The 26,701-nt window shown below is 31.8% G+C and overlaps 2 protein-coding genes across 3 annotated transcripts in view; both read right to left on the bottom strand.

Annotated features, from left to right (window-relative positions):
- Window positions 1-26,160, bottom strand: part of LOC132719780 (uncharacterized) — a 29,893-nt gene extending 3,733 nt beyond the window's left edge. The window contains exons 1-14 of one of the 2 annotated variants that reach the window (XM_060703661.1): window positions 25,959-26,160; window positions 11,597-11,796; window positions 9,746-9,841; window positions 9,389-9,479; window positions 8,954-9,041; window positions 8,479-8,557; window positions 7,448-7,519; window positions 6,959-7,101; window positions 3,503-3,549; window positions 3,017-3,125; window positions 2,685-2,834; window positions 2,318-2,453; window positions 1,001-1,117; window positions 215-279 (exon numbers count right to left, since the gene is read on the bottom strand). In XM_060703661.1, coding sequence (XP_060559644.1) covers window positions 215-279; window positions 1,001-1,117; window positions 2,318-2,453; window positions 2,685-2,834; window positions 3,017-3,125; window positions 3,503-3,549; window positions 6,959-7,101; window positions 7,448-7,519; window positions 8,479-8,557; window positions 8,954-9,041; window positions 9,389-9,479; window positions 9,746-9,841; window positions 11,597-11,796; window positions 25,959-26,061 — 1,496 coding nt within the window. In that variant the 5' untranslated portion in view covers window positions 26,062-26,160. Of the gene's footprint in view, window positions 1-214; window positions 280-1,000; window positions 1,118-2,317; window positions 2,454-2,684; window positions 2,835-3,016; window positions 3,126-3,502; window positions 3,550-6,958; window positions 7,102-7,447; window positions 7,520-8,478; window positions 8,558-8,953; window positions 9,042-9,388; window positions 9,480-9,745; window positions 9,842-11,596; window positions 11,797-13,224; window positions 13,442-25,958 lie in introns of those variants that run through there. The other variant, XM_060703671.1, reaches the window with a different exon arrangement.
- On the bottom strand, window positions 16,109-21,146 carry LOC132719790 (uncharacterized). Its single transcript, XM_060703684.1, has 7 exons — window positions 21,018-21,146; window positions 20,454-20,570; window positions 19,967-20,025; window positions 19,344-19,448; window positions 18,705-18,729; window positions 18,217-18,293; window positions 16,109-17,825 (listed from the first exon to the last, which is right to left on the bottom strand). The coding sequence occupies exons 2-7, from the start codon at window positions 20,468-20,470 to the stop codon at window positions 17,740-17,742; spliced, it is 369 nt and encodes a 122-aa protein (XP_060559667.1). The 5' UTR covers window positions 20,471-20,570; window positions 21,018-21,146; the 3' UTR covers window positions 16,109-17,739.
- Window positions 26,161-26,701: the final 541 nt, after the last annotated feature.

Below are 26,701 nucleotides of genomic sequence, written 5' to 3'. Positions count from 1 at the left end.
CTTGCAACCAGCATGGATCCAGACCAGTCTGCACATCCGCGCAGTCTAATCAGGATCCATGCTGTTCGCTTACCTTTCCTATTACAAGAAGAGAAACTGATAGCGAACAGCACGGATCCTGATCAGACTGCGCGGATGCGCAAGCTGGTCTTGATCCATGCTGGTCGCAAACGCACTTTTTGTCGTGACGCAGCTCATGTAAAGAATAACTTACGATGATGATGATGACGAACTGCTTGACCCTCCCCTATTGTACGTACAATCAGAGTAGAAGCAACCCTGTAAGAAATAAAACAAAACATCTAAATTGAATATGACCATTGTCTTGAAAACATCTAAAATTAGTGAAAGCCAACATATATTGTATATATTTGAAACAGAAATCAATTCATATGAGATAAGTCATATATAAATTCGACGTATACTTTATTCTTATTCACTCGTACAACACAACAATAACAACAAAAACAAAAACAAACGATAAATTAAAAACTGCTGTAAAATCAAAAAGTTGTGAAAACTGTAAATAGTTAAAGGTATATTTAAAGTCAAAATGGTATTAACAATGTGAAAAGGGTTAGACTGATAACATATATAAATGCACACACAGAAGTAATGAATTCTTAAAAACAATGGTTACCCTTGCTTAACCCAAGCGAGATATCAAACAATTAAAAAAGACATTAACCAGCCATACTCTGTGCAGCTAACAACATTGCAGTAAGGAGGAGCATATTAAGTCAGATTATTGAACAGCATATATGCAACTGTAATGATTTACCTACAAGACTTTATGTATAAATATCGTAAATTATTTCATTCGCGCTGTCTGATAAGAATCCATGCTGTTCGCTATCAGTATTTCGACTTGTAATAGGGTTTGTAGGCGAACAGCATGGATCCTGATCAGACTGCGCAGTTTCACAGGCTGGTCTGGATACATGCTGGTGGCAAACCCTTTACGTTGGTTTTTGTCACGGCACCGCTCATATTTACTTACCAAGGAACTAACTGCGTTACATTCACTTTCTTGTCCAAGGATTATGTTTGAATTGCATGCACCGCTTACTTCACATTTAACATCACTGTAACATGTTTTTGAAGGATCAGTATTTCCCTGTAAATGGAAAAAAAATCTTTAAAAACATTCTTAATCGTTAAACTTAATTTGAATATTTTGCATCATTCGAAGTCAGTTTTGCATTATTTCATATGCTTAAACTTCATTATGTCTTAGTTAGTAAAAAAGAAAGAAAGAAAGAAATGGTTCAATTCAATTGGATAATTATTTATTTATCAGTTCTATAATTTGATTCATTTTTTGTTTGTTTGTTATTTAGATTACGTTTAAGCAAATCTCGCCAAAAGACATGGATCACCATCGTATATATCGCATTCATGATATGAAAATCTTTAATGTAAATTGCAAATATGAAACATCAAACGTTGTGTAAGTTGGCTGATTCATACTCCACGAAATCTCTTTATTTTTAAATGTTGATTTTATTTTCATTGTTTGAACCTTATGAAAAAAATCTGTACTGTTAAAGTGAATACAATTTTCTGTCTGTCTCTCTGTCATCACAACCTGTGACATATACAAATAATATTATTCTTGCATTGTTAACTTGCGCTTTCGTTTGTTTTAGCCATGCCGGAAATTTCATGAGTCGCGTGCTTAGGATGACGTCATTTTACCGTTATGAATGAAGTTGCAATTTCATACGCTGTTGTAAGATAATAGTTACGTCTGTAATGATATAAATTTGCTTTGAAAATTAAGATAAACAATTTAAAATATAATGAAATATTTTAGAATATGCCCGAAAAAATACCTGACATATATTTGCGGTTCGGACCGGAATATCCGTCCCGAGGTGACCCGCCCATTGGGCGGTAACGAGGCCTGCAGATGTATTATTCTTCCATATCAGACTGTCGTTTCCGTTAGTTATACCCATGCCGGAAATTTCATCTGACATAAGGGTGCAAGATGAGCCGCATGCAGTGCAATGGCACGCTTAGGATGACATAATTTTACCGTTATGAATAAACTTGTAATTTCATACACTTTCATTTAGATTATCGCGTTTGTTGTTTATACAACTGGTTTGAAGGTTTGTTTTGGTCTTTTTTACGCCGATTAACATATTTTTTAAGGACATATCGTTTTTCCCTTTTAAAATATGAAATTTTGGTTCTTAAGTCCCATTGGGAAAGTTCGAAAACGGAGAAGGGCATTTTATCCGAATCTTTAAAAATAGAATATTAACCATATACATTTGGGCAAACAAAAAAGGAAATTATGAAGAATCACCGAACAAACTGTTGATCCAGCTCCATATAATATAGCACATTGTTCGTCGTTAGTGTAAGTTGTGCCGATTTTGTCTCCGTTAATGAAAGTGTTGAAATCCTGTCCTGCGTCGTTAGACGTCAAACACTGGGTTCCACTTAATAATATTAAGGTTCATTTTTTTAAAATATTTTAAGCGATACAAACAAACAAAACATTGTTTTATCAATTGGTTCTAAGACCCAACATTTTCTTCTTGAAAAATACGTGAATTTTTAAAAAGAACATTTTTTACTGTTCAATAACAGAAATGTTTAAAAAATTGTCTCAAACTGTCATAGAATAATAAAATACGATGACATTTACAAACAATTTTGTTTTTACTTACAAATCACCAATGGTATCAGCTAGAATTGTGTCTCTTGAACTCCCGAAGGAAAATATGTCATCTTTACTGATATCTGGTACAGGGAAAGGTGGGTTATCTCTTGCCATTACTCGGTATATATCTGAGCCAAACTCGTACTTCAAACCAAAACTTAAAAAGATTAGATAAAATGAAGATAAAGAAATCATTTCAGTAAACGCCTCATATTATATATTTGAATATGCTTTGTTAATATAAACTTTAATGTATACTTGATTCAAAACAAGCTTTTACTTTTCCTTATGGAACCAATTGTACGTTTAATAGATATTAAATCACGAAAAACTACTAACCCCAATCCTATAGCCTGAGCAACAATTTTTCTGTAAAATGGACCCGAAACCTCTGCTATAGAAACTGAACTTCCGGCATTGTCATCGCATATAACCCCACTGGCAGCAGCTAAATTTTCATTGAAATTGATCATATACATTTCAAAAGTTCACATGTATGAAAACAAATGTCAAACAATGAAATTAAGGAAAATTATGGATCTATTTCATTTTATACACCCCCTCTTTACCCCCACCCAAATAAAGTGTCTGTGTCTTTAGAAATTATATTGTTTCTCATATTCTACAATATTTGTCAACCTAAGTGATGCCATGCACAATAACTATTCAGAGTCCTTCAATAAAAAAAATCCCAGCATTCAAATCATTCCACATACTTCATAAAATACCCCTAGCATATTCGTCATATTTTATAGCAAAAACAACAGCAATGGATTAAGTAACGCTTTAAGTCGGTATTTAAAATGAATGAATGAATGAACTCACCTTGTCTTTCACTTTTATCGCCATTTGTGTTCTTAGCAATGTCTGCCCTAGAATAAAGATGGAACAATTCGTGGGTCATTTATTATATAAATAGTTTCGAAAGGTGAAGAGTTTTTTATTTAACAATATTTCCTCATAGAAATGGAATTTTTGTACCGCACATGTTTATTCTAGGTAGGGCAAAATGCGTATTTAGTGAAATGATAAATTTCATAAGGATTAAATGATTTTATAAATATTATGATCTAATGCAGAGGTTAAAACTAATATATAAAATTATAGTGTTTTGATAAATAACAAGCGCAGTACAAGAAAATACATGTACATTTCTGTGAACGCTTCATGCTCTCGTTTCCGGTGGCAGGACTTATAATAATAGAACTTTTATTGAAACTTTGATAATTTTATATTAAAATTGTTAAGACAACAATGTCTATACTTTGTTTATTTTAAAGCATTCTGGTCACCGGCCCCCACACATGAATACATAAAATATATAAACACAAAGACAGTTTGTTTTAGTACATCAAAAATAAATATGTTTACATAAAACCGTATAAAGTACAATATGGCATATTGTCATAGAAGGATTTTTACAAAACATGTGATTGAGTAATAAAATTTAGCAACCAACATAAAGACGTTTAAGATCTAAATTCATTACGCAGTTTAAATACATAATATAATAACATTGATAAGTTTTGTATGGTATAGACTTTTACATGACAGTAGTATAGAGAATAATAGGTTGGTGCCGTGGATGGAGAAAGTTTATCTGGCGAGGCGGAGGAATTTATTGGGTGAGCCGAAGGCGAACCCAATAAATTCCTCCGCCTCGCCAGATAAACTTTGGATCGGCTCACCCAATAAATTCCTCCGCCTCGCCAGATAAACTTTCTCCATCCACGGCACCAATCTATTATTCTATTTATCCTGTCACCGTTTTTTTTTTTTTTAAAGAATTTTATTAGGCAAACTACTTTTAATCACACTATCGGAAATGTTTCTATATAAACAAAGAAGGCCCGAAGCGTGCATTATTCTACAACAATGCACTCGCCGTTCTCCTTATCTCCCTGTGTATTTTCACATTGAGGGCGCCATTTTGTTTGAAAAATGTGATAAATAAAAACAATTTTTTGTCGAATTTTGTTGTGAAAACTATCTAGAATGAAAGAAAATGGTCTAACTAAGAAATTAAATTAGAACACCAATATATTATATTCAGTCGTTAACGCTGTACAGACGTTTAAAGTATTGTTTACGTGACGTCACAATGTAGCGCCAAACAGCACGTGCAAAACAATCAAATCAAGTACGCTATTTTAATGTCGCAAACGAGTTAAGTTTTACATTTATTTCACTTTTAATAATTTTTATTTCACTTGAAAAATTATAGAGTGAAATAAAATAAACATCAACGTTTCCAAAATTCGTTATTCTACACACAGAAGATTTAACGACAGTTTATATATTTTTTCTTGAAAAGTAGTCCGGCAAACATGCATACCACGTGATCAAGTGCCGTAGATCAGTAAAAATATACGGCACCTTGTTATCGGGTCGAAATTGATACAAGTGACAGGATAAAAGTAAAACTTTTGAATATTCGGATACTCCCTTATTTGATAAAGATTGTTGACCTAAAGTTTCATATAAAGGTCTGTAACAACAGATCTGATTTTCTTTTAAATGAGCCGTGTCATGACAAAACCAACATAGTGGGTTTGCGACCAGCATGGATAAAGACCAGTCTGCGCATCCGCGCAGTCTGATCAGGGTCCATGCTGTACGCTTACCAACACTTTTACAAGTAGAGAAACTGATAACGATTAGCATTGATCCTGATCAGACTGCACGGATGCGCAGGTTGGTCTGGATCCATGCTGGTCGCAAACACATTATGTTGGTTTTGCCGTGACACGGCTCAAATATCATTTTGGTAATATTCGTCCAAAAGTTTGATGCTGATCTACAGATGACCAAATGCTGACTCATTTGAACAACCAACAGATGGGTTTACTGGATAAATGTCACTTCGATCTGCCTACTACATGTATTTGAAAATCAATTGGTAGAATTGATATTTTCCAGAATTACAAGAAGCTACTTTCTTATAAAGTTGTTTTAAAGGATTGCACTTTGTTCCTGGATCCATTTGATATGTTAAAATAGATGTAAGGTATATACTTAGAACTTTGTAAAAACATTAATTAAACTTGTCGTAATGAGTGTAATACTTGTATTCTAAAATTGATCATCGAGCTCTCAGTTTAATTTTTGATACTTGTTTTTGTAATAAAGAAGATTTTTATTAATTGTAAAAAATTGAAAAGCATATAGTTTCGATCGATTTCCTACTGAAGCTTTAACAATTGACACTGTTAAGTATATGTTTTACAAGCCCTTTTTATTTTAGTTGTGCAATACAAAATGTAGAATGTACAAAAAGTATTATTAACTATAATGCGGAAGGATTCAAGGAATTCTTTTACATCACTTAGGGGATCTTGTTCAGTTCATTAATTGAGCGTCGTCATGTAGCTAGAAGATGGGAACAATACCGTTTGTATTTTTTCTGCTTGTCAGCAATATCGTTTTCATGTATGTGTGTCAGCAATATCGTTTTCATGTATGTGTAAGGAAATGATGGAATTGTCAAAAAGTTTAAGTGTGTTTACTGCTAAGCTGGATTTTGAAAATGAGTTGTGATGACTTATATTAAAATGTGTTATGTTATTTTGAATTTCATAATTACTTGATGCCTATGTATGTGAATTAAAAGTGAAGCAACAAATGTCAAATTAGACATTAAATATTGTCAGGTAAACTAAATACATGTTCACGTACACGCATGCTCAAATGTGTTGACTTTTTTCTTTTTCATAATGATAATTAACTTTAAAGATTTTCTGGCAAAAATTATTTTCTTTAAATTTTCGGTGAACTATGGGTAGATCTGTCTTCTAATGTGAAATATATGAGTCGCGTCACGACAAAAGCAACATAGTGGGTTTGCGACCAGCATGGATCCAGACAAGCCTGCGCGTCCGCGCACTCTGATCAGGGTCCATGTTGTTCGATCAGGATCCATGCTGGTCACAAACGCATTATGTTGGTTTTGTCATGGCGCGGCTCATATACGTTTTTGTTAAAACAAAATGTAATATTTTATACAGTAAACTAACACGAACTTGTCTATCAATGTAAATTTATATTTCTGTACAAGAAAACGTTTTTTTCCAACACAAATTTTGTATGCGCAAGTAAATATATATTCCAGACGTTTTGTAAAAAGGTCTTTTGCAAATGAGAGGTTATTAACTCTCATTATTTGAAATATTTTTAAAACTATCGTTTATCTAGTACAAAAATACAGCCATCGACACATTACACCCATCGATGACTTTAAATAACCAAATTTGTTTCTCCTTATAGAATAGTTTGTAAAGATACCTTGTTAACACAATGGCATGATCATAACTTGGAATGGCACCTCCAATTTTATTCTGTAAGAATGTTGTGACGTCACTAAGAGTATCTTGATCAGCTAAAAATGGATCTTTGTAATTATCGGCAAACCACGTCGTGGACTCTGACTGTAAATCAGAACAAATAACATGCTTGTGCATTCCATGTTTCCGAAATAAATTACGAATTAGTTATTAGTTGATTTTAAAGTCAATAACGACAGTTTAGAACTTGGAACTCAGTTTGTTGTTTCCTTAGTTAATACTGATATTTCTTTGTTAACACTTGATTTCTGTATAAGCAAAGCGTTACGTACATGTCTTTCACAATGCAATGTAACCATTGTAATAATTTGCAGATTTGTTACAGATGTGGTAAGGATGGATAATAACATCGAAATTCCAAAATTAATTGTTCAAAAATATTTCTTTAGGAAAGCAGTATTTGAAAATTGAAAAATTTAATAAAGAATACCTGAGTATTTCCGCCTCCTACTAAGTGTATACGTAAATTTACTGTTGACACTTTTTTGAACGTCAAATCAACCTGTCACACCAATAAAAAAAAAACACTTGGTTTATAACAACGTTTGTTTTATTTGTAAAACATATTTTACAATTAAGCTGTAGTAAATCACTAATCGTAGAAAATAACAAGAAAGTCTGTTATATTTTAATCAATTCTGTTGTAAACCTGGTAAATTTGTGTAATAACGATAAAGCTAAAATTTGAGCCGTGTCACGACAAAACCAACACAATTGTTTTGCGACCAGCATGGATCCAGACCAGCCAGCGCATTCGCGCAGTCTGATCAGGATCCATGCTGTTCGCTATCAGTTTCTCTACTTGTTATAGGGGTTGTAAGCGAACAGCATGGATCCTGACTGGTCTGAATCAATGCTGGTCGCAAACCCATTATCTTGGTTTTGTCGTGACACGGCTCATTTAAATTTCGACACAGTTCATTTAGAGTTAAAGGGATCTATGTCAAAATAATAAGGGAGCTACTTACTCGGCCATACTGCAGGGAATATTAAGCTAACCTGGCTCCGTGTACATGAAGATTGAGGGGTCAGAATGAAGGCTAGGGTCAAAATGCAATACTAAAAAATTCTCCATTTGACCTCTTTAAGATTTAATATTCAATGTTTATTTAATATTAGCTTGTTTATCGAATTTTGGTGATAAAGAATATTACTAATTTACTAAATATGTGCGTTTAACAATTGATCATGTTATCAATCTTGGCCCTAAATAAATCCTTACTTTGATCCGGTAGCTTTTGTATTTGTATTATTATTTCTAAGTTTTACCTAAAAATAGATGTGTGTCTTTGCCAATCAGAAATTCTATACATTCAAGTTATGTACCATATCATTTTAGCCTAATATGATATCTCAATGTCATTAAACAATGTAAATAAGATCTCTATCACTTGATCCTGATCCTGATCCTAATTTAGATGTTTAAAACTAAGAATTCTTATGATAGAAATATTAACATACGTCTCTGATAAGGGCATCTCTAAATATTGCAAACCAGAGCGAGGTTTCTGAGTTTATTGCTCCAAGTCGAGTTTTTTGGCTGAAACATTCAAAAAAGGAAAGAATATAAATGGAAATATGTATTTTCATAAATCAATAGATCATAAAAGATAAATCTTTTTTGTTATGATAAAATTATAAGTTTAGATTAAAAAATTTCCCAGTTATCTCAGAAAACGGATAATCACATTTGTAATGTTTGTTTGACTGTGTGTTTGATTGGGTTTTATGTCACCGACACATTATAGGTCATAAGGCGACGTTCCAGCTATACTGGTAGAGGAAGACCTCAGGTGCTCTTTCGTGCATTATTTCAGGCACGAACGTACAAACTACATTCACTGTGTCCAAAACCTATTCGAGGAGCATCATTCGGCTGGACCGGCTCGCTCTTGGCTCTTGTTATACAAGAAGAAGCTGTGAATACCATACTTACAATTGAAACAGATCAGGAGCGATCCATACGACGACTTCAACAATGTATTGAGTACCTGGATTTATGTCTCTTCTCGCACGATGTTCAGCTGAAAGTATACAACATTTTCTTCTTTTGACAAGGTCAAACTGTTTCAATATTTGGTATAGATATCAAAACAAAAAGTTCATTTCAAGAAATGTAAATACATGGCATAACAAATAAATCGATCCCTCCTTTCCGAAATGAAATCGACCACAAAGCTCTCAATGAAAGTATTTCATGATATGATCAAATAAGATGGTTTTAATTATCTTTAATCAAATCATTTAGAACAAATTGGAGACAAAATTAATCAGTTCAACAAAACCGTAAACGCCTATTACATCACCTTTAAATTCATAATATTCTTTCTAAACTGAACTTGTTGTAAAATCGTATAAAGTGTTAACATACCCAAGCTTATTTCTCTCCGTATTCTGTGCTGATTGTTGTTTCCAGTGGATTGAAGGATGTACATGTATCCTTCATGGTTAAGTTGACCATACTGAAATTGTAACATGCTATTCATACAAATTGGCTAACTTGCGAAAAAAAAATATGAAAAAAAAAAAAATCATGGAAAACAAAATCAAAAAACATGAAAAAATATGGAAAAAAAAACAAATACAAAAAAAAAACCCTTTATAATACAAAGTTTCGACATATTTAAACATTTACACTTACGCTAATCGAGTAATCTTTAGTATAGACATTTTAAATAAGTTAATAAATAAATTTTCTATATAAAACTTAAGAAAAACGATTACTTACGACATTTGCTGGGCGGGTAATATCCGGTCTGTGTAAAACAAAATGTGCTCTTTTATCCGAGTCAAGTGCTTGGTTGTTGTGGTAATAGGCAAATTCCTATAAAATACCGATATTATACCAATATTATAAACTTTAACATACCAACATTTTTTCCACAAATTTGTCGTCAATTTTAATTACAATAATTACCCTGATGACTCTTATCACGCTCTTGTAAAGATACAATAGAGAATAGATAAAATGTATTGAACTAAATAACGGAAGAGCTGGAGGGCCCTATTACCTTTTGAATGGATTTTTCAAGTGTTACTGGTATATTTTACCAAGTTGTTTGGTAAACTTTTAGAAAACAGTCATTTTTCCCGAATACTGGTCAAATGGTTTTATTATCCCTTTCTTCAAGAAAAGATTTTCCAGAAAATTATCGTGGAATTCGTTGTTAAGCTTTACATATGTTTTAAAGATAATATTATCTAAATGGACGGAATGCTATAATGTATACATTGAGGACCTGTCGGGGTTCAGAAGCAGTATGAGAACAACGGCCGACATTGGTGTATTACAAGAAATAATTACTCATATGTGAAATGAAAATGAACATTTGCTTGTATGTCACAAACACCGTTGATTTTCTTGTTAGAGAAAACTTATGGTTGAAAATGGTTAAACTCGAGTCCTAAGGGAAACTTTTACAACCTTTTAAGTCAATGCACTCCTCTATAAAATCAATTATTATTATTTACAGTTATATGCAGATATTATAGTTTCTGAAACTGAATTGGTACTTCAAAAAGGGCTAGACATTTAAAAAAGAATATTGTGAAAAATGGTGTCTTAGAATTAACTTTCGTTCAACAAAAATATTTATATTGAAAAAAGTGACTGAAAAAGAACAAACGATTTCAAGTATGATGGTACAGACTTTTTTTAACAGGTTTTTCTTATTTGGGAATTGGCTCTTTTTCCTATAGGAGGGTCTGTTTTTTTTAAAGATACATGTACAGCAAAATCAGTCATAAATCGCACATAACATGTAACATAATACATGAATCTTGAATGATTTTACTTTTCTAAAAATATATAAGTAAACATTTTTCAACTTTAGATTTTTAAAAAAAAATTGACTAAATCTGAGGCATGCAGCTTTAAAATTAATTGTATTCGTGAATGTTTTATTTTGATTTATACGAAAGATGTTGATATTGTGACGTTGAGAACGTTAATCTGATGTTAATGTAATTCCTAACACTATCGTAGTGATTGCAGTAAATAATCAGAGGATATTTTTTTGGTTGCGTGAAATATGGAATATATTTTCGCGAAACATGATTAAATGCCACATATTTTCACGAGCCGGTACGTACCATATACCATATACCACGCAAATCGAAAAATAACCTTTTTATTTTATTTCATTATCAAAGAAAATGATAACGAATCCCCTTGCTTGCTATCAACTGCAATTGTACAGCGCGCAGTAATTTATGCGTAAGCTAGCACGCGCTGTTTGGCGCTTCATTGTGACGTCATGTAGACAACTCTTTAAACGTCTGTACAGCGTTAATTACTGAATTAAAGATATTGGTGTACGGATTAATTTTCTTAGTTAGACAAATTTCTATCATGCTAAATAGTTTTCAAAACAAAATTCAAGAAAAAGTTGTTTTGTATTTATCAGATTTTTCAAACAAAACGGCGAAAGAAGTCCCTTAAAATAAATATGAGTTTTGACTCTGCCCACTTTCATATCTATATTTCATATTTATTTTTAAAAAATATGAAATATATTTTCCCGATATAGCACCATATTTCATGGTTAAAATTAAATAAAAAACTGTATTTTATACATACGTTTATATTTTTCTCGGTCATCAGCTCATTTGGCAGGAATTTTGAAGCTTGAAACAAAGAAGGATTCAGCGATTCCGTCATAGAATCATCACGTGACAAGTCGATGTAAATTGGTTCATTCTCGTGGTAAAACCATATAGAATATGTATCTGGGAACAACTCACGGTCATTTCCAGGCGACTGCTCAACAAGAACTATATCTGAATTTTAATAAAAACAGATTGAAAATAAGCAAAGTCAATCAACAGGAACTATGCCTGAAAAATATAAAAAAAATAGAAAATCAATGAATAAAAATCATGATAAATAAATAAATAAATAAATAAATAAATAAATAAATAAATAAATAAATTCATATACTTTCAAGAAAATATAATAATCTCATGACTTTGATTTATTGCAGCTTCATATTTGTCAAAAGAGTAGGAAAAAATCTTCTAGAGTGGTTTTAAAAACTCGGATTTGCTATAAAAGAGACTGTGCTCCTCAATATTCTGAACTTTAAGCAAACTTTTAGGGAATTGTCTTTTAAAATCTCGTTTTCAAAGACTTATCAATTATACATAGATACATTCATTTATGTATAGGTACGTTTCATATTTTAGAACTTATTTCTGAGAACAAAATATTTGTTGACTTATAAAACTTATGCCCTATAAAATAATTTGTCCATTTTATTTTTTTATATGAATGCATCCTCATACTGACCAGTTGGCGAGAAGCTACTGACTACCAAAATATAAAAAGCATTACGTTTTGTTAATCAATATTTCGTAATAATAGCATAACATCGGCAATTCCCCCTCTTTTCCCCATGTTTTAACACAAGTTAACAACGCTTTTACACAAATTGTTGGCCCCGGATAAATAAAACACATACATAAAACATGTTGAGTACAGGGCCAAACCGTTTCCACTAGGGTTTCATTAGATTTTTTTTTTTAAATTAACATCATGAATCTGGTTTAAAATTTTATGCTATAATATCATCAATGCACGTTTTTCGTGTTATAAAGTCTACAGAGTCCCTCGTAACCGTTGGAGCCACCCCCCCGTTAACCAACCGTCCATCGAGACTCTGCAGACGTTATTACACGGGGAACGTGCAATAACCACATGTTTAAAGGTTAAAAAAAATACTGGGAAACTTTAACAAAAAAAAAAACAACAAAATGTATTCTTCCAAAAGTAAAACTTTATAATAAATTGTATTTTTTATAAAACAACACATTGCGACAACAACTAAAGGTTCAGGGAATTTGAAGCCAAGAAGGAGTAAGTTTTCTGCCCTGTTTATGTTGTATAATATGTACATTACTACCATATATCCTTAAAATATTTGACATAGATTAAATCTTTCTTTTGCATTGATGTATTTCATTAGGCAGATTATGATTTTGTTTGTCGCGTGTTCGTAATAATAAAATGATATCTGCAAGCAAAATAATATTTTCGTGCATTTCCATCACATTATTTCGAGCACATCACATAAGTTTGTGCATTTCCATCACATAATATGTATAATATTTGCAATAAGTACTCGAAATCTTTTTTATCTAAATTATCAAATTAATATATATTATACCACAAATGGTAAAGAATAACAATTTTATAATAAAAATTAATACCTGATTTTGGATTTCCAACGAGGGGATTGAAATGATTTTGTCCATTACATGTATACACATGTATGATGCCAACTAGTAATAATTTTATGAAAAGTTTTTCCATGTCTGTTGACTTTTCTCCCAAAGTTAAAGATTCAAGTTATTTCACTGCGCTCTTGAAATTGCAGAACCTGAAACTACACTTTAGTAAGTCTAGTTGTAAGTGAAAATTTTAATGTAAACGAGGTTGTTAAAATAGGCGTGCTTTTCCTGAAAACGTCATCAGTCAATTAACATGACGTAATTATAAGTATTTTATATTTCTATGGCACGCAACGATATGAAATAAATTAAGAATTAACCAATCTATTAAATATTATTTTACTTATGTAAAACCAAAGGCTACAGAGTAAGAGATATTATGATTACTTTTATCTACAAAAAAGCAATTATTATTACAAACAAAAGCCTTAAGCACATATTTTACACGCTATTAATTTGTACATCAAATATGCTAAATTAATTGACAAATGAAAAACTGATAAGATAAGAATAGTGTTACAATAATAAATTAATAAATTGATAAATTTATTACGTTTGTTATTCAATTGAGTTTAATTTACATTAAGTACTTTATTTGTAAATAAATAAAATAAATGGAATGCGTCATTTAGATTATCAAGTAAACATTAAACTGTGATTCAACCGCTGATGGTATAAAGCATTTGAGCCGCGTCATGACAAAACCAACATAATGGGTTTGCGACCAGCATGGATCCAGACCAGCCTGCGCATCCGCAAAGTCTGATCAGGATCCATGCTGTTCGCTTACAAACCCTATAGCACGTAGAGAAACTGATAGCTAACAACATGGATCCTGATCAGATTGCGCGGATGTGCAGGCTGGTCTGGATCCACGCTGGTCGCAGACCCATTATGTTGGTTTTGTCGTGACCAGGCTCATTTTAAATTGCATTGATTGGGTGTTTTGCAATCCTCTTCCCTTGCGAAATATAACACATGCAATGTCAAAAACCGAAATGTTCTCATTGAAGGTCGTTAAAATGCCAAAGACAGAAAAGTACCAATGAATGCACTTAAAATGTACTTCGATATTTTTTTTTATATCAATTATACATAATTGTACATACTTTCGTAAAATATATTATCTTAAGTTTTTGCACTTAAAAGAACAGACTAATGATGTCAAAGATTGGCACTGTAACATACAACTGTAACTCGGCGTTTCGGACGAAATTGTTTCGCGGGTATTTTAAGCCTGTCTAACACAAAACACGGTTGGGCACACGGTTCCCATACGGTATACTCGGTTATACACGGATTGATTGGTACGAGTATTTAGCTCAAACCGTGTCTGGGTATTTGTTGGCACGAGTTAGAATGTAGCACGAGCATGTACGAATGAAGGACGGAAATACTCGTTCAAGCAAGATTTGAACACGATTTGCATACGAATACATACGATTGTTACACGGTTCCAAGTACGGTCTAGTTCGACCTGGTACGATTTAACACGACTTTTACTCGATTTACTCGACTTTCACAGGGTTTACATAGGGTCCCGCCGACTTTTTTTCGAGTTATGCTCAGATTGTCACCTTTTTGTGTATTTTATAATATAAATCGACACATTCTGCTTTGCTTATAAATTTTCGAACTTCTACGAAGAACACCTATATATGCGAACTTTGGTGCCGGATGCAACAGATGACAGGATAAGGGAATTAGAAATCATGATAAGCCTGACAGACATTGGTTGGTACCCCTGCTCATTAGGCTCAGCAGTGGTTGAAAGTTGGAGTGGTCGGCAGGCCTGGGTGGCCCTTTTTGCAATCCTTAATTGTGTGCGTGGGAACCTTCTTCTTTGGATACATTCTAGTATGATATAGCAAGTACTCCGGGTAGATATAGCAATCTAGGGTGGAAAAAGCTAGTCGTGGTTTTCGTTGTACAGGTAATGATAATGTAGAGGCCATGTTTAACCGTATACGAGCCGTGCGAAACCGTAAATACCCGTACCATACCGTGTATGTCATGCATGATTCGTACTTGAACCGTATTGGTCGTATGGCGTTCGTATGAAACCGTTTGTGCACTCGATTGAATCGTACCGTGATCGTGTGACATTCGGATGATAATCGGGTGTTGGATGTAGGACTTGGGGACGGTCTCGAACGATTTCATACGGTTTATATACGATCTTGGCACGGTTGGGCTCACTCGTGGAGTGGACTTCAAATACGGTTGTATATACGGTCTCATACGGTCTCACACGGTCTCTTTCGGTCTTGTACGGTCGTGTATACGATCATACAGAGACATTTCATCCGTACCAGTTTTTTAAAAGTTAAAAATCATACACGGCTTTGTAACTCGGTTAAACTCACGGTTAGTTTGATTGTATGTACGGTTTACACGGGTGACCAACCGTATAAGCCGTGTGTTCTGTACGAGATGGGCTTCAGAGACATGCACTTTAGGTCTTCAAAAGAAGTTATTCTATTTGAGACACTTGTCTAAATATTTTCATTTCTTTGTGGTCATTTCTTTTGTTAATTTTTATTATGACAAGCATTTGTTACCAATTCAATTTTATTCACCCTATAAGCAAATGCAACGGTAGTAATACCTTAATTTAATTGGTACTGTTTTCTTAAAATGTATATACATGAAATATATATACATTAAACAAGCGGACGTCAAAATGTGGAAAGTCTTTGGATATGTACTTTCAGGCCAAAACACTTGCAAGTATCTTGCTGATAATCTGACTTTTCAAAGCAGAACCAGTAAACAGCGCCAACGTAGTGAAAACAAAGTCAAGATACGTATTTGTATACGATTCATCATGTTTAAACAACCATTAAATAACAAAACAATATCATAAGTTGATCGAAAGTTTTATTACTCTTCTACAATCATATCTAATTGCAAACTGAATTTCTATGATTTTGCTGATACTTTAAACATCGGATCCATGTATGAATATTCTTTCAAATTGTTCATCAAACAGTTTTTAAAAACATGTATGTGTCTATTAACAATTTTCATAATAAACAAAACAAATAAGTTAAATATAAATAATTAAAATATGACCACTGGGGTAAACATATACCTAAAACATATAATTTTATAGCTAATGTTTGTGTATGGGCCGGTGGCAATAAACATGTATGTAAATTACATAGGAGTGTCATAGTTAGCAAAGAAACTAACCGTTTAAACAGCGACGTAATAACCATGTTAAAAGTTTAACCGACCTTACAAAAAGTACTCTTACAAAAAGGACTCTTATTTGTTTCTTTATTTTCAAGATATGTAGCTAACTTCGTATGTTGTTGTACTTAACAAGATTACGAAAAATATCCAATAAAAAGGTAAATTATTTTGCCGCTAGGGCCGTACCGTACACAATAAGAAAGTACGCAATTAGAAAAACACAGGTATTTACAACTTAATTAGATACACAATATAATATTTTGTCACAATAAAGAAAAGGTAATAAATAAAACCATTCGCTATAGTTCTAAAAGTATTGGGTAACGTATAGAATTATAGTCACCTTCATCTTACCTTAAACATCTTTAACTAGAAAATAATTAAGTGAAATATGTATTGGTTGTTTTAAGCAATATGAATATTCCCTTGAAAATGCAACACGACGTCCGAATTTTTTCTGACACTTAAGGAGCTTTTTATGAGTATCGTTTGAACTTCCGTTAATCGATTTATCATATGATCAACATTTCTATACAATTCTATTCCTAGGTGTAATGAAAACCAAAATGTCCACCAGCTTTAGCTGGTTTCATAAGCTGCAATGTAAAGCTTTAAAACAAGTAGGAGTTATCATTTCAAAGCTAAACAAAACATTTCAACAAAAGTTATGTTAACAAGCATTAGACAATGGTTGAAACATAAGCGATTCGATTTATTTTTTGCAAAACACCAATTCTAATGCCTTTATTCTTGTAAGTTTTCAAACAATTTTAGATTATGATTTTGAAGCAAATCAATATATCACTATTTTTTCGTGGGCTTTTATCTAAGTTTTCTTTATTATTATTTCAAAGCAAACCAAATATTTGAACAGCTGTTATCCACCAAATAAAATGCTGGTTTCATAAACTGTTGTATTAAATTTTTGCAACATTAATGATTAACAATTAGATAACTAAGATTAAACTACAAACGAAACAAATCTCCAACTTATAAAAGAATGTTAAAAAATGACTGTAACAGAGTTTCCAAACAACCCAAGGCCATATGCAATGGAATGAAACATATAAATAAGATATTTTGCTCTGTATTTTGCAAAAAAAAAAATAAAAAAAAATTGAATTACCAAATAAGTGAAGGAAAAAACAATGAAAGATTAAATAAAATGTTTTTGTGGGTCGATGGAATGATGACAAATATTGGGAATTATAATTGTATTAAAACAAACATCTTTAACAGAAGAAGTGATAGATTTAAAATATCAAAATACAAAAATTCCATAATTATATTTCTCATTCATGTTGAAAGAGATGTCTCACTAACTAGATTTCTAATCAACGATGAATTTATTGTCAGGATTTCCATTTGGACACGGGATGTATCTGAAAGAGAGAGAGAGAGACAAAAATCAGCAAAACATAAACAAACATTTTTTCTTTGTCTATTTAAACAATTTGATCTCATTATTTTAATCACGATCAATAGCTACATGTTAAACTAAAATGTTCAGTCTCCTGGCATTTCTTAATGTGATCATATGTCATTTTATTATCAAATGGTTCAATCAACTAAATTTTTCAAGTGGCCTTTGCATAAATCTCTTTTAACAAGATGTTAATCTATTTTAACTTTCTTTTTCTTTACATTGTCTGTATGAATAGTTGAACACTTAAAATGTTCCGACTTACATTTTTTTTTGGATTCAAACTTGTAAAGCAGCAACATTTGTTTTCAAATAAGATGTAACTTATAAAAAAAACCCCAAATACTTACTCAATGTTGATTTTGACTTCTCCCAATGGTCTTCTCTCACAGCAACAATCGGGGCTTGGTGAGCTGCTTGGTAACATCTGAAGGACAAGAATTAAATTAAAATAACTGATTCATGAAACCATAAATACTTTGAATTGTTTAAGATCAAATGATATGTTGCCATTTACATGTGATTTACACTAAGATACGTTTGTGTTATAGAAGATATTGTTTTAAATGTGACGTACAGTTAGATACAAACTTTTCTCTCTCTTTTAACTGTGATAGTAAATACAGGAACACAATGTATATTCAACATTATACATATGGATAAAGCAAACATAAAGTAAACATAATAATTTTCTATCATGTTTTGAAATCGCTACTTAGCAATAAGATAATAATCTCCTTGTTTTTTTTTTTGGTTTAGTCTAACATGAAATATTTCTATAGACATTGACTCAAATAACGTGAATGATGAAAGGAAAAAAAGTTGTTCATAAACTTACAGATGAAGACTGTGTTGAGGTCGACCTGAAGAATGTGAAATGTTTATGAAATAAATATGGACATAATTGTATAGAAGATACAATATAAAACAATTGGTCGTCTGTTTGGAACATTAACTGTAAGTTATCAATTTACGTCTCAGTGTCATTGATTTTAGCCATTACAAATAAAAGAACTTTAGCTAACTGCTAATTTTCATACATTTAAATTTTGTACCAAAACATTCTTATCTACAAACCCAGATTAAAAGAATCATATGAAGTCCTGTTTTTTTTTCTTGATATTCTGCTCTTTAAAAGTACTTGACTAAAACACAGTTTGTTTTGTTCTTATATGTTTATTCTTTATGCTTTAATTTTGATTTTTTTTAAGGTTTTGCTTTACTCATAGAAACCATACTAAACTAAATCTACGATAATACAATACGATAACAGTTCATGCTGTAAATATAATTCAAATAACTTCATGCAAATAATTACATTAGAAATAAGTTATAAATAAAATGTATGAAAAGGCAGAAAAGTTAACTTGTACTAGTAATGATTGCCATTCAACCACCATTCGTTCCTCGAGCAAAAAGGTTCTCGTAAAATTAATCATATAGTATGAAAGATATAAAAAATATTTCATCTACTTACACTGTAGTGCTGGTAGAAATACTGGTTGTACTGCTTGTTGTTGTACTGGTGGCGGCTTTAGTGCTAGTTGTAGTTGCAGCTGTGCTGCTGGTTGATGACGAGCTCCTGTATTATTTAGAATAATTGTAGTTATAAGAGACCATAATATGTTATATATAGACAACGTAAAAATGCTGGATAACAGTAAATTTCGTATTGTGTTTTCATTGTGATTTTCAGAAGAACTTGATTTTCAAAACTTCGAGCACATAAAGTGCTAAAGACGGTGATGGGGAGGGGGCGTGAGTGATGTTGCCCTATACCATAATCCATCATGAATAGATTTAATCAAACCAAGTCTGAAATATCATATGAGCCGTGTCAGGATCCATGCTGTTCGCTATCAGTTTCTCTACTTGTAATAGACTTGGTAAGCGAACAGCATGGGTCCTGATCAGACTGCGCGGATGCGCAGGCTGGTCTGGATCCATGCTGGTCGCAAACCCATTATGTTGGTTTTGTCATGACGTGGCTCATAATATTGTTGTTTTCATTGCTTCTGAAGAAACCACCCCTTTTCCAGTTTCACCCCTTGTTCAAAAACACTAAGTTAGATATGTATATGAAATATAGGTACAACTTACGATGATGACGAACTGCTTGAGCCGCCTCTATTGTACGTACATGCAGAATAGAAACAACCCTGTCACAAATAAAAATTAATAAATCCATTTAAACTTGAACAATTCAGTACACGAAGGTTGACTCAAAATCATTTCAATTTTATGGATTTTCTCTTTATAAAAAGGTGTTATGCAATTCTTAAATACCATTTACAAACCGGCAGATATTCAATTCGTTTCCATTTAATAGTTTCAAAACATGTATTTAAGTGATATATTTGCAATTCAGAATTTATATATTATGCATTAAAATAGATTAAGTAAATGAGATGGAAACAGTTAACAAAGGTAATATTATTGTTCATTCGTATAGATCGTGCACACGTGTGAAAACGTATTAATATTTATATTATATGTCTAAAGATTCTGGCGCTTTAATAAAATTTTAAAACAAATAACTTAAACGACCACTCAAATATTTTTATATCTAAAATAAACATTAACTTACCAGGGATTTAGCTGCATCACATACACTTTCTTGTCCAAGGATGATGTTTGATGAGCATGAACCGCTTACTTCACATTTAACTTCACTGTAACATGTTTCTGAAGGTTCTGTATCTCCCTGTAATAGAACGTTTTATTTATCAAATACCTTCAATAAATCCATGTTTTATCACCATGCCCTATTAGCCGGCGCACTTTACATTTTTATCATGAAATATACAAAACTCATAATGTTAAGTTCTGAATTGAAACTACACAAGTTAATTTAAGACATTCAACAGGTTAGGGTTAGAATGGATTTGCTCAAAATGAGAACAGAAAGTTTTTATAATCAACTTTCACTAACATGTTGCAAAGAAAAACTTAAATATCAGCATGATAATATTAAAATTGTCCAAAAGAGCCTGTTTTTTTAATAAGTACATATATAAATACACAGATGCATGTTTCCCAAACATTTAAGTCTACTCTAAGTGTAAACAATAAAATAGCAAGTTGTTATCAGCATACATATGTAGATCATACTTAAGCTAGCGTAAGAAACCTAAAAATAATTCACACTCACCGAACAAACTGTTGACCCAGCTCCATATAATATAGCACATTGTTCGTCGTTAGTGTAGGTTGTGCCGATTTTGTCACCATTAATGAAAGTGTTGAAATCCTGTCCTGAGTCATTAGACGTCAAACACTGTGTTCCACTTTAATTAAACAAATATTACAATTCAAAGTTATCGGTTATTTTTTAAAGAAAAAATATTAAAAGACCATACATTTTTTTATAACTGTTAAAATAAAAGTTTTCAACAATGCACATTATTTACTATTTTACGTTTTTTTTTTATATTCAGACATTACACCTGTAGTCATTAGAAATAATTTTTTTTTTTGAAAAATAGAAATAATAATAAGTTAAGGATGCAAATAAAAATGTATTGTTTTACTTACAAACTAGTTATGGTATCCGAAAGTAAAGTTTCTCTTGAACTTCCAAAGGAAAATATTTCATCTTTACTGATATCTGGTACAGGGAAAGGAGGGTTATCTCTTGCCATAACTCGGTATACATCTGAGCCAAACTCGTACTTCAAACCAAAACTGAACAAAAATATGCAACAATAGAATGAGGAAATAATTACAACAAAAAAAACTGAAATATAATTATTATTATTATTTCTCCACTTTTTTTTATTTTATTGTTTTTTTTCTTCACATTTTGACAAGTTCATTTCGGAACACTTAAAACATTTTGTTTTCTATGGAATTTCAATTCTGATGAATACGCAAGTCGAAATCTTGAAGTGATAAATTATCTAAAATCACGCGTTGTTGACTTTTCCGTCAAAGAAAGGAAATTTTTTATAAAATAACAACTGGCTTAAAATGTTATTTGGCTATTTTGAGGGTCCTTCATTGAAATTAGGCATATTATATAATTCACTGTGTAATGTTTATATACATAAATGTTGTTTTAAATTTTGTTTTTGTTTTAAGTTTTATTCAGTAATTTACCCTTGTCATATTTATCAATTTAAATAAGAAAATAACGAACCCTAAGCCAATAGCCTGCGCGACAAGCTTTCTGTAAAATGGTCCAGATACTTCGGCTATAGAAACGGAGCTTCCGGACTTGTCAGCACAAATAGATCCGGTAGCAGCGGCTGAAATAGTAAATGAGACAATATATAAACATTCAATGTCAGTATATATATCTAATAAAAATCAATAAGACAACTGAACAATTGTCATTCCTGTGAGAGTGAATAAAAAGTATGAGTGAATGATAAAACACACGCGTGCTTCCAGTACTTTGATTGCGTTGGTAAATGACGTATCATTCATTCTTATTTTTTCCATTCAAATATGTTGTTGCCATGAATACATTTCAAAGTTAACTTGTATCAATATTGTCATGGAAGGAGAAATAACACATGTGCAGGTCGAAGCCAAAACCTTAAGGTGTATGTTTGAGAACTTACCCTGCCTTTCACTTTTATCGCCATTGGTGTTTTTAGCAAGGTCTGCCCTAAAATAAAAAAAGAAGCAATTCATTTGTCTTTAATCAATATTATATGTATCTTCTTAAAATGGCTCTCTTTTAAGTGAAACGTGCTTTAGTTTCTTTAACATTCTTCATGTTTATCGTTACATTTAGTAAATCTACACATTTCACCCATCGATGACTTTTAATAACCAAATTTGTTTCTCCTTATAGAATAGTTTGTAAAGATACCTTGTTATCACAATGGCATGATCATAACTTGGAATGGCACCTCCAATTTTATTCTGCAAGAATGTTGTGACGTCACTAAGTGTATTTTGATCAGCTAAATATGGATCTTTGTAATTATCGGCAAACCACGACGTGGACTCTGACTGTAAATCAGAACAAATACATTTCCGTTAAACGAAATAGTTACATATAGCATTTTTGTGTTCATGAAATTAACGTGAATAATGTTTGATGAAACTAAGAAGTAGTTCATCCGAAAATTAACGAATTTACACCGCAATATAAAGTCGTTTAAAACTGTTAAACATTGATATGACTTTTTTGAAATATATTGAATAAGGTCACTGGAAGCTTGAAAGGAACTAAATCGATGATTGCACAAAAAGGGAACACACGCATGATATAATTCCACATGTAATTTTTTAAAAAGTTTTTTCGTCTTTCATCATGCTTTTCACATGCTAGTCTGGTGTCATTTGACAATGAAACATTACCCTGCTGAAGGCGATAGTGATTAGTCTTTGCCACCACCTTGATGTCCCATAAATTCACAATGGACTGTTTCAGTATGTAAATTGGAAAAGTCCATTTAAGAAATTCAGCAGGTTTAGGGTTAAACTCGAGTGTATACATACACAAATGCCCTGTTCTACTGACTGTATTTCATAGATTTAATGATATTACAGCTTATACAAAACACTTTTTATTTGAATAACAACAATATATACCAATCCCGCTAGTTATGCTTCATGCTACAAATGTTGAATATGTCCTATATAACCATGCCCCCACCAATATGCCCGCACAAATACCCCATCAATATGCCCCCAACAATGCCCCCGATAATACAGATTTCAATTTACGAACAGATACTCCTGTATAAAACTCAAAAGAAATTTACCTGAGTAACTCCACCTCCAACGTATTGTATACGAAGATTGATTGTTGATACTTTTTGAAACGTCAAATCAATCTGTTAGTTAAAATGACAAAAGCATTAAAATTAATATATTTATACATTTTAGGTATACATTATCTAGTAAGTATTTGTATTGATGAAAAAAGTGTGAAATCAATCATATTGAATGGACAATAATACATTGTATGTATAAACGATGATGTGAATACAAGTACAAACTTAGAGAAACTAGTCAAATAAAGCATAGTTTTTAATCAAGTCGTTGACTTTATTCTATTATCATTCGTGAAAATAAACACACCTGTCTTAATAGATCCACAATAATATGAGCCGTGCCATGAAAACCTACGTAATGTGTTTGCGACCAGCATTGATCCAGACCAGCCTGCGCATCCGCGCAGTCTGACCAGGGCTTTCAGTTTTTCTACTTGTTAAAGGTTTTGTAAGCGAACAGCATGGATCCTGATAAGACTGCGCAGATGCGCAGGCTGGTCGAGATCCATGCTGGTCGCAAACGCATTACGTTGGTTTTGTCATGACACGGCTTATATCTATTGATATCTATGAATAACATCTAAAAACTACCACATAGACATTATATTCTCGTTTGAAGAGACTCATTTGTGGATTGAAATGTTAAGTAATGTAAACAAACACAGAGTTCAATTTAAAATGTAAAGCATTAACAGATCTTAAGACAACATCAAAACAACAACAACAACAAAAAATATGAACGTACATCTCTGATCAAAGCTTCTCTATATGTTTCAAACCAGGCCGAGGTTTCTGAGTTTGTTGCTCCAAGCCGCGTCTTTTGGCTGAAAACAGTTTTTTACGTTATATGGAATACCGAAAACGATGCTTATTATAATTATGTTACAAATAAAAACATAACATTTACTATACTTAGAATGACACAGATTACAATATACAAGTATAAAGTAGTTAACATGTTTGCAAAGTCAGTAGAGTAAAAAAAATAAAATCAGATGTGTATGAACAATTGACAGTATTGTTATGTAATACAAATAAGCTTTAGTGATATTTTTGTTATAATATCTGCAGTAAATAGTTTTGTCAAATTGTAAAAGCATAAGGAAACAAGTATAGAGATTCGCACAAAAATTTCTTTTTCTTGGTGAATGTATATTACAGCTGCATGATTTCATTGGATAACGAAAATCATGATTTGCTTTGTATTTTTATTTCATTCATGAAAAAACAAAAACACAACTAGCGCCATCATGTTATTGTTGTACTAAACACATGCTGTGAAAAACTAATACTTACTATTGAAAGAGATCAGGTGCGATCCAAACAACAACTTCAACAATATATTCAGTAGGTGCTCTTTTCGCACGATGTTCAACTATAAAATTATAAACATTCATTTTCAACAATGCAAAACTTTCAATATTTCAAATAAACACGGGAATCTCATAAGAATGATTATTCTATTTAAATCATGCACATAATTATCTCAAACAGTCTGTTTTAGATATACTTTGTATAAATTAAAGTGTGTTTACCTCCAGCAAAATGTTTATTTTATTGCTCTTGTGAAAATTATTTAGTTGGATAATGGTAAAATTTATAAACACTAATACAAATATGTTTAAAGGTAACATATACATAAAGACAATTCCTTAAAAATAATTTCATTTGTTGAATTCAATATAGCATGAAAAAAATAATCGTTTAGTTTTAAAAGAGAGAGGCAGAAATTAATGATTTTATGCTAGTTTATGAAACGACATTACATATATATTTTGACTTCAATTGTTTTATTTTGATAAAGTTGTATGTAAAATAAGTGATGCTGAAGACGGCATCAAGGCCGAAAGCTACGGCAAATTTAAATTAGTGTTTTAATTATTTTGATTACACATATATTTTGAATAAAATACATGTAGTTTGAATCATTTCATTTTATTTAATTTACTTTATAGGATTTGGGAGAGGATCAAACTCTGGCAATTAAAAGATGCATTCATAAACTATAGTTCAAGGAAAAACGTGAAAATCACTTTTAACAAATTCAAAGCGGACGGACCAAGAAATTCTGCCAAAGAATTAAAAATTTAATTCGAAATGTAAGCAATAAACCTAATTCTTTATCTCTTTTTTCGCTTCTCATAAAGTAACGATGAAAACTATTTGTCTCTGGTAAAATAAACAAAAAATGACTTTGAAATCTTGAAAGAAACATTACATTGCATTAGTTATATTTCAAATGGATAAAAAATGCTTTTTCAAATTTCAAATTTATCAATATTGAGTGAAACATCGTACAATAATAATATCAGACACGATGTAAAAAACTATACATTTGATAAAACAAAAATGGTTCTTACCTGACTTGGAGTTTCCGACAAGAGGATGGAACTCGTTTTGTCCATTGCACATGCACACATGTAATATGCCAGCTATTAATGATAATATAAATCGATTTTCCATTTTTGCGTTTTTCCGAAGTTTTCTTTCTATATTTAAATGCACCCTTGAATCGTTGACTTGATAAGTTGGACCGAAGAAAGTCCAAATTAAAATGAACAAACAACCGAGGTTGATGGGGCTAAAGTAGGCTTGCTGAAAATTGAAACGTCATAAGCTTAATTATATTATGTAATGATATCATAATTTTATGTCGGAAATGTATAACAAATAAATTAAAAATCAATCCTTAGATTTTTGGTGGTCTAGCATAAAAAAGACTACAACCAAAGGCTATAAAAAAGATGGGACGATATCACGAATAACAGTTATCTTCTAAAAAACAAGTGCCCGAAGCGAGTCTAAAAAACAAGTGCCCGAAGCGAGTTTGTTTACATGTCAATGATGAGTCTCTGTTGTGTAATATCTAAATTAATTGCCAAAAAATATACATACAATAACATTACAACAGGCATTTACTTTCTTTCGTTCTGTTCTTACATTTTCGTTATTTATTAATTTATTTTTCCTCAAAGTAAATTGTATTATTCATAATTATTCATAATGTAACTGAAATGCCACCGTTAATCCAACTGATGTGCCATCTATAATCAAATGGGTCAGTAAATAATTCTATAGGTATATACAAAGATACAAGATATAA

Source organism: Ruditapes philippinarum, unplaced genomic scaffold, assembly GCF_026571515.1.
Source record: "Ruditapes philippinarum isolate M1 unplaced genomic scaffold, ASM2657151v2 ctg821_1_1_1_1, whole genome shotgun sequence".
Lineage (NCBI taxonomy): Eukaryota > Metazoa > Mollusca > Bivalvia > Venerida > Veneridae > Ruditapes > Ruditapes philippinarum.
This window is presented reverse-complemented; position numbering and strand designations above follow the sequence as displayed.

What these genes read in the sequence shown, in the direction of transcription:
- LOC132719790 (XM_060703684.1), bottom strand. An exon ending in TCAAGCAGTTCGTCATCATC is followed by an intron (nt 19,449 to 19,966) that starts GTAAGTTGTACC and finishes TAAATAATACAG; the next exon opens with GAGCTCGTCATCAACCAGCA. An exon ending in CCTCAACACAGTCTTCATCT is followed by an intron (nt 18,294 to 18,704) that starts GTAAGTTTATGA and finishes CTTGTCCTTCAG; the next exon opens with ATGTTACCAAGCAGCTCACC.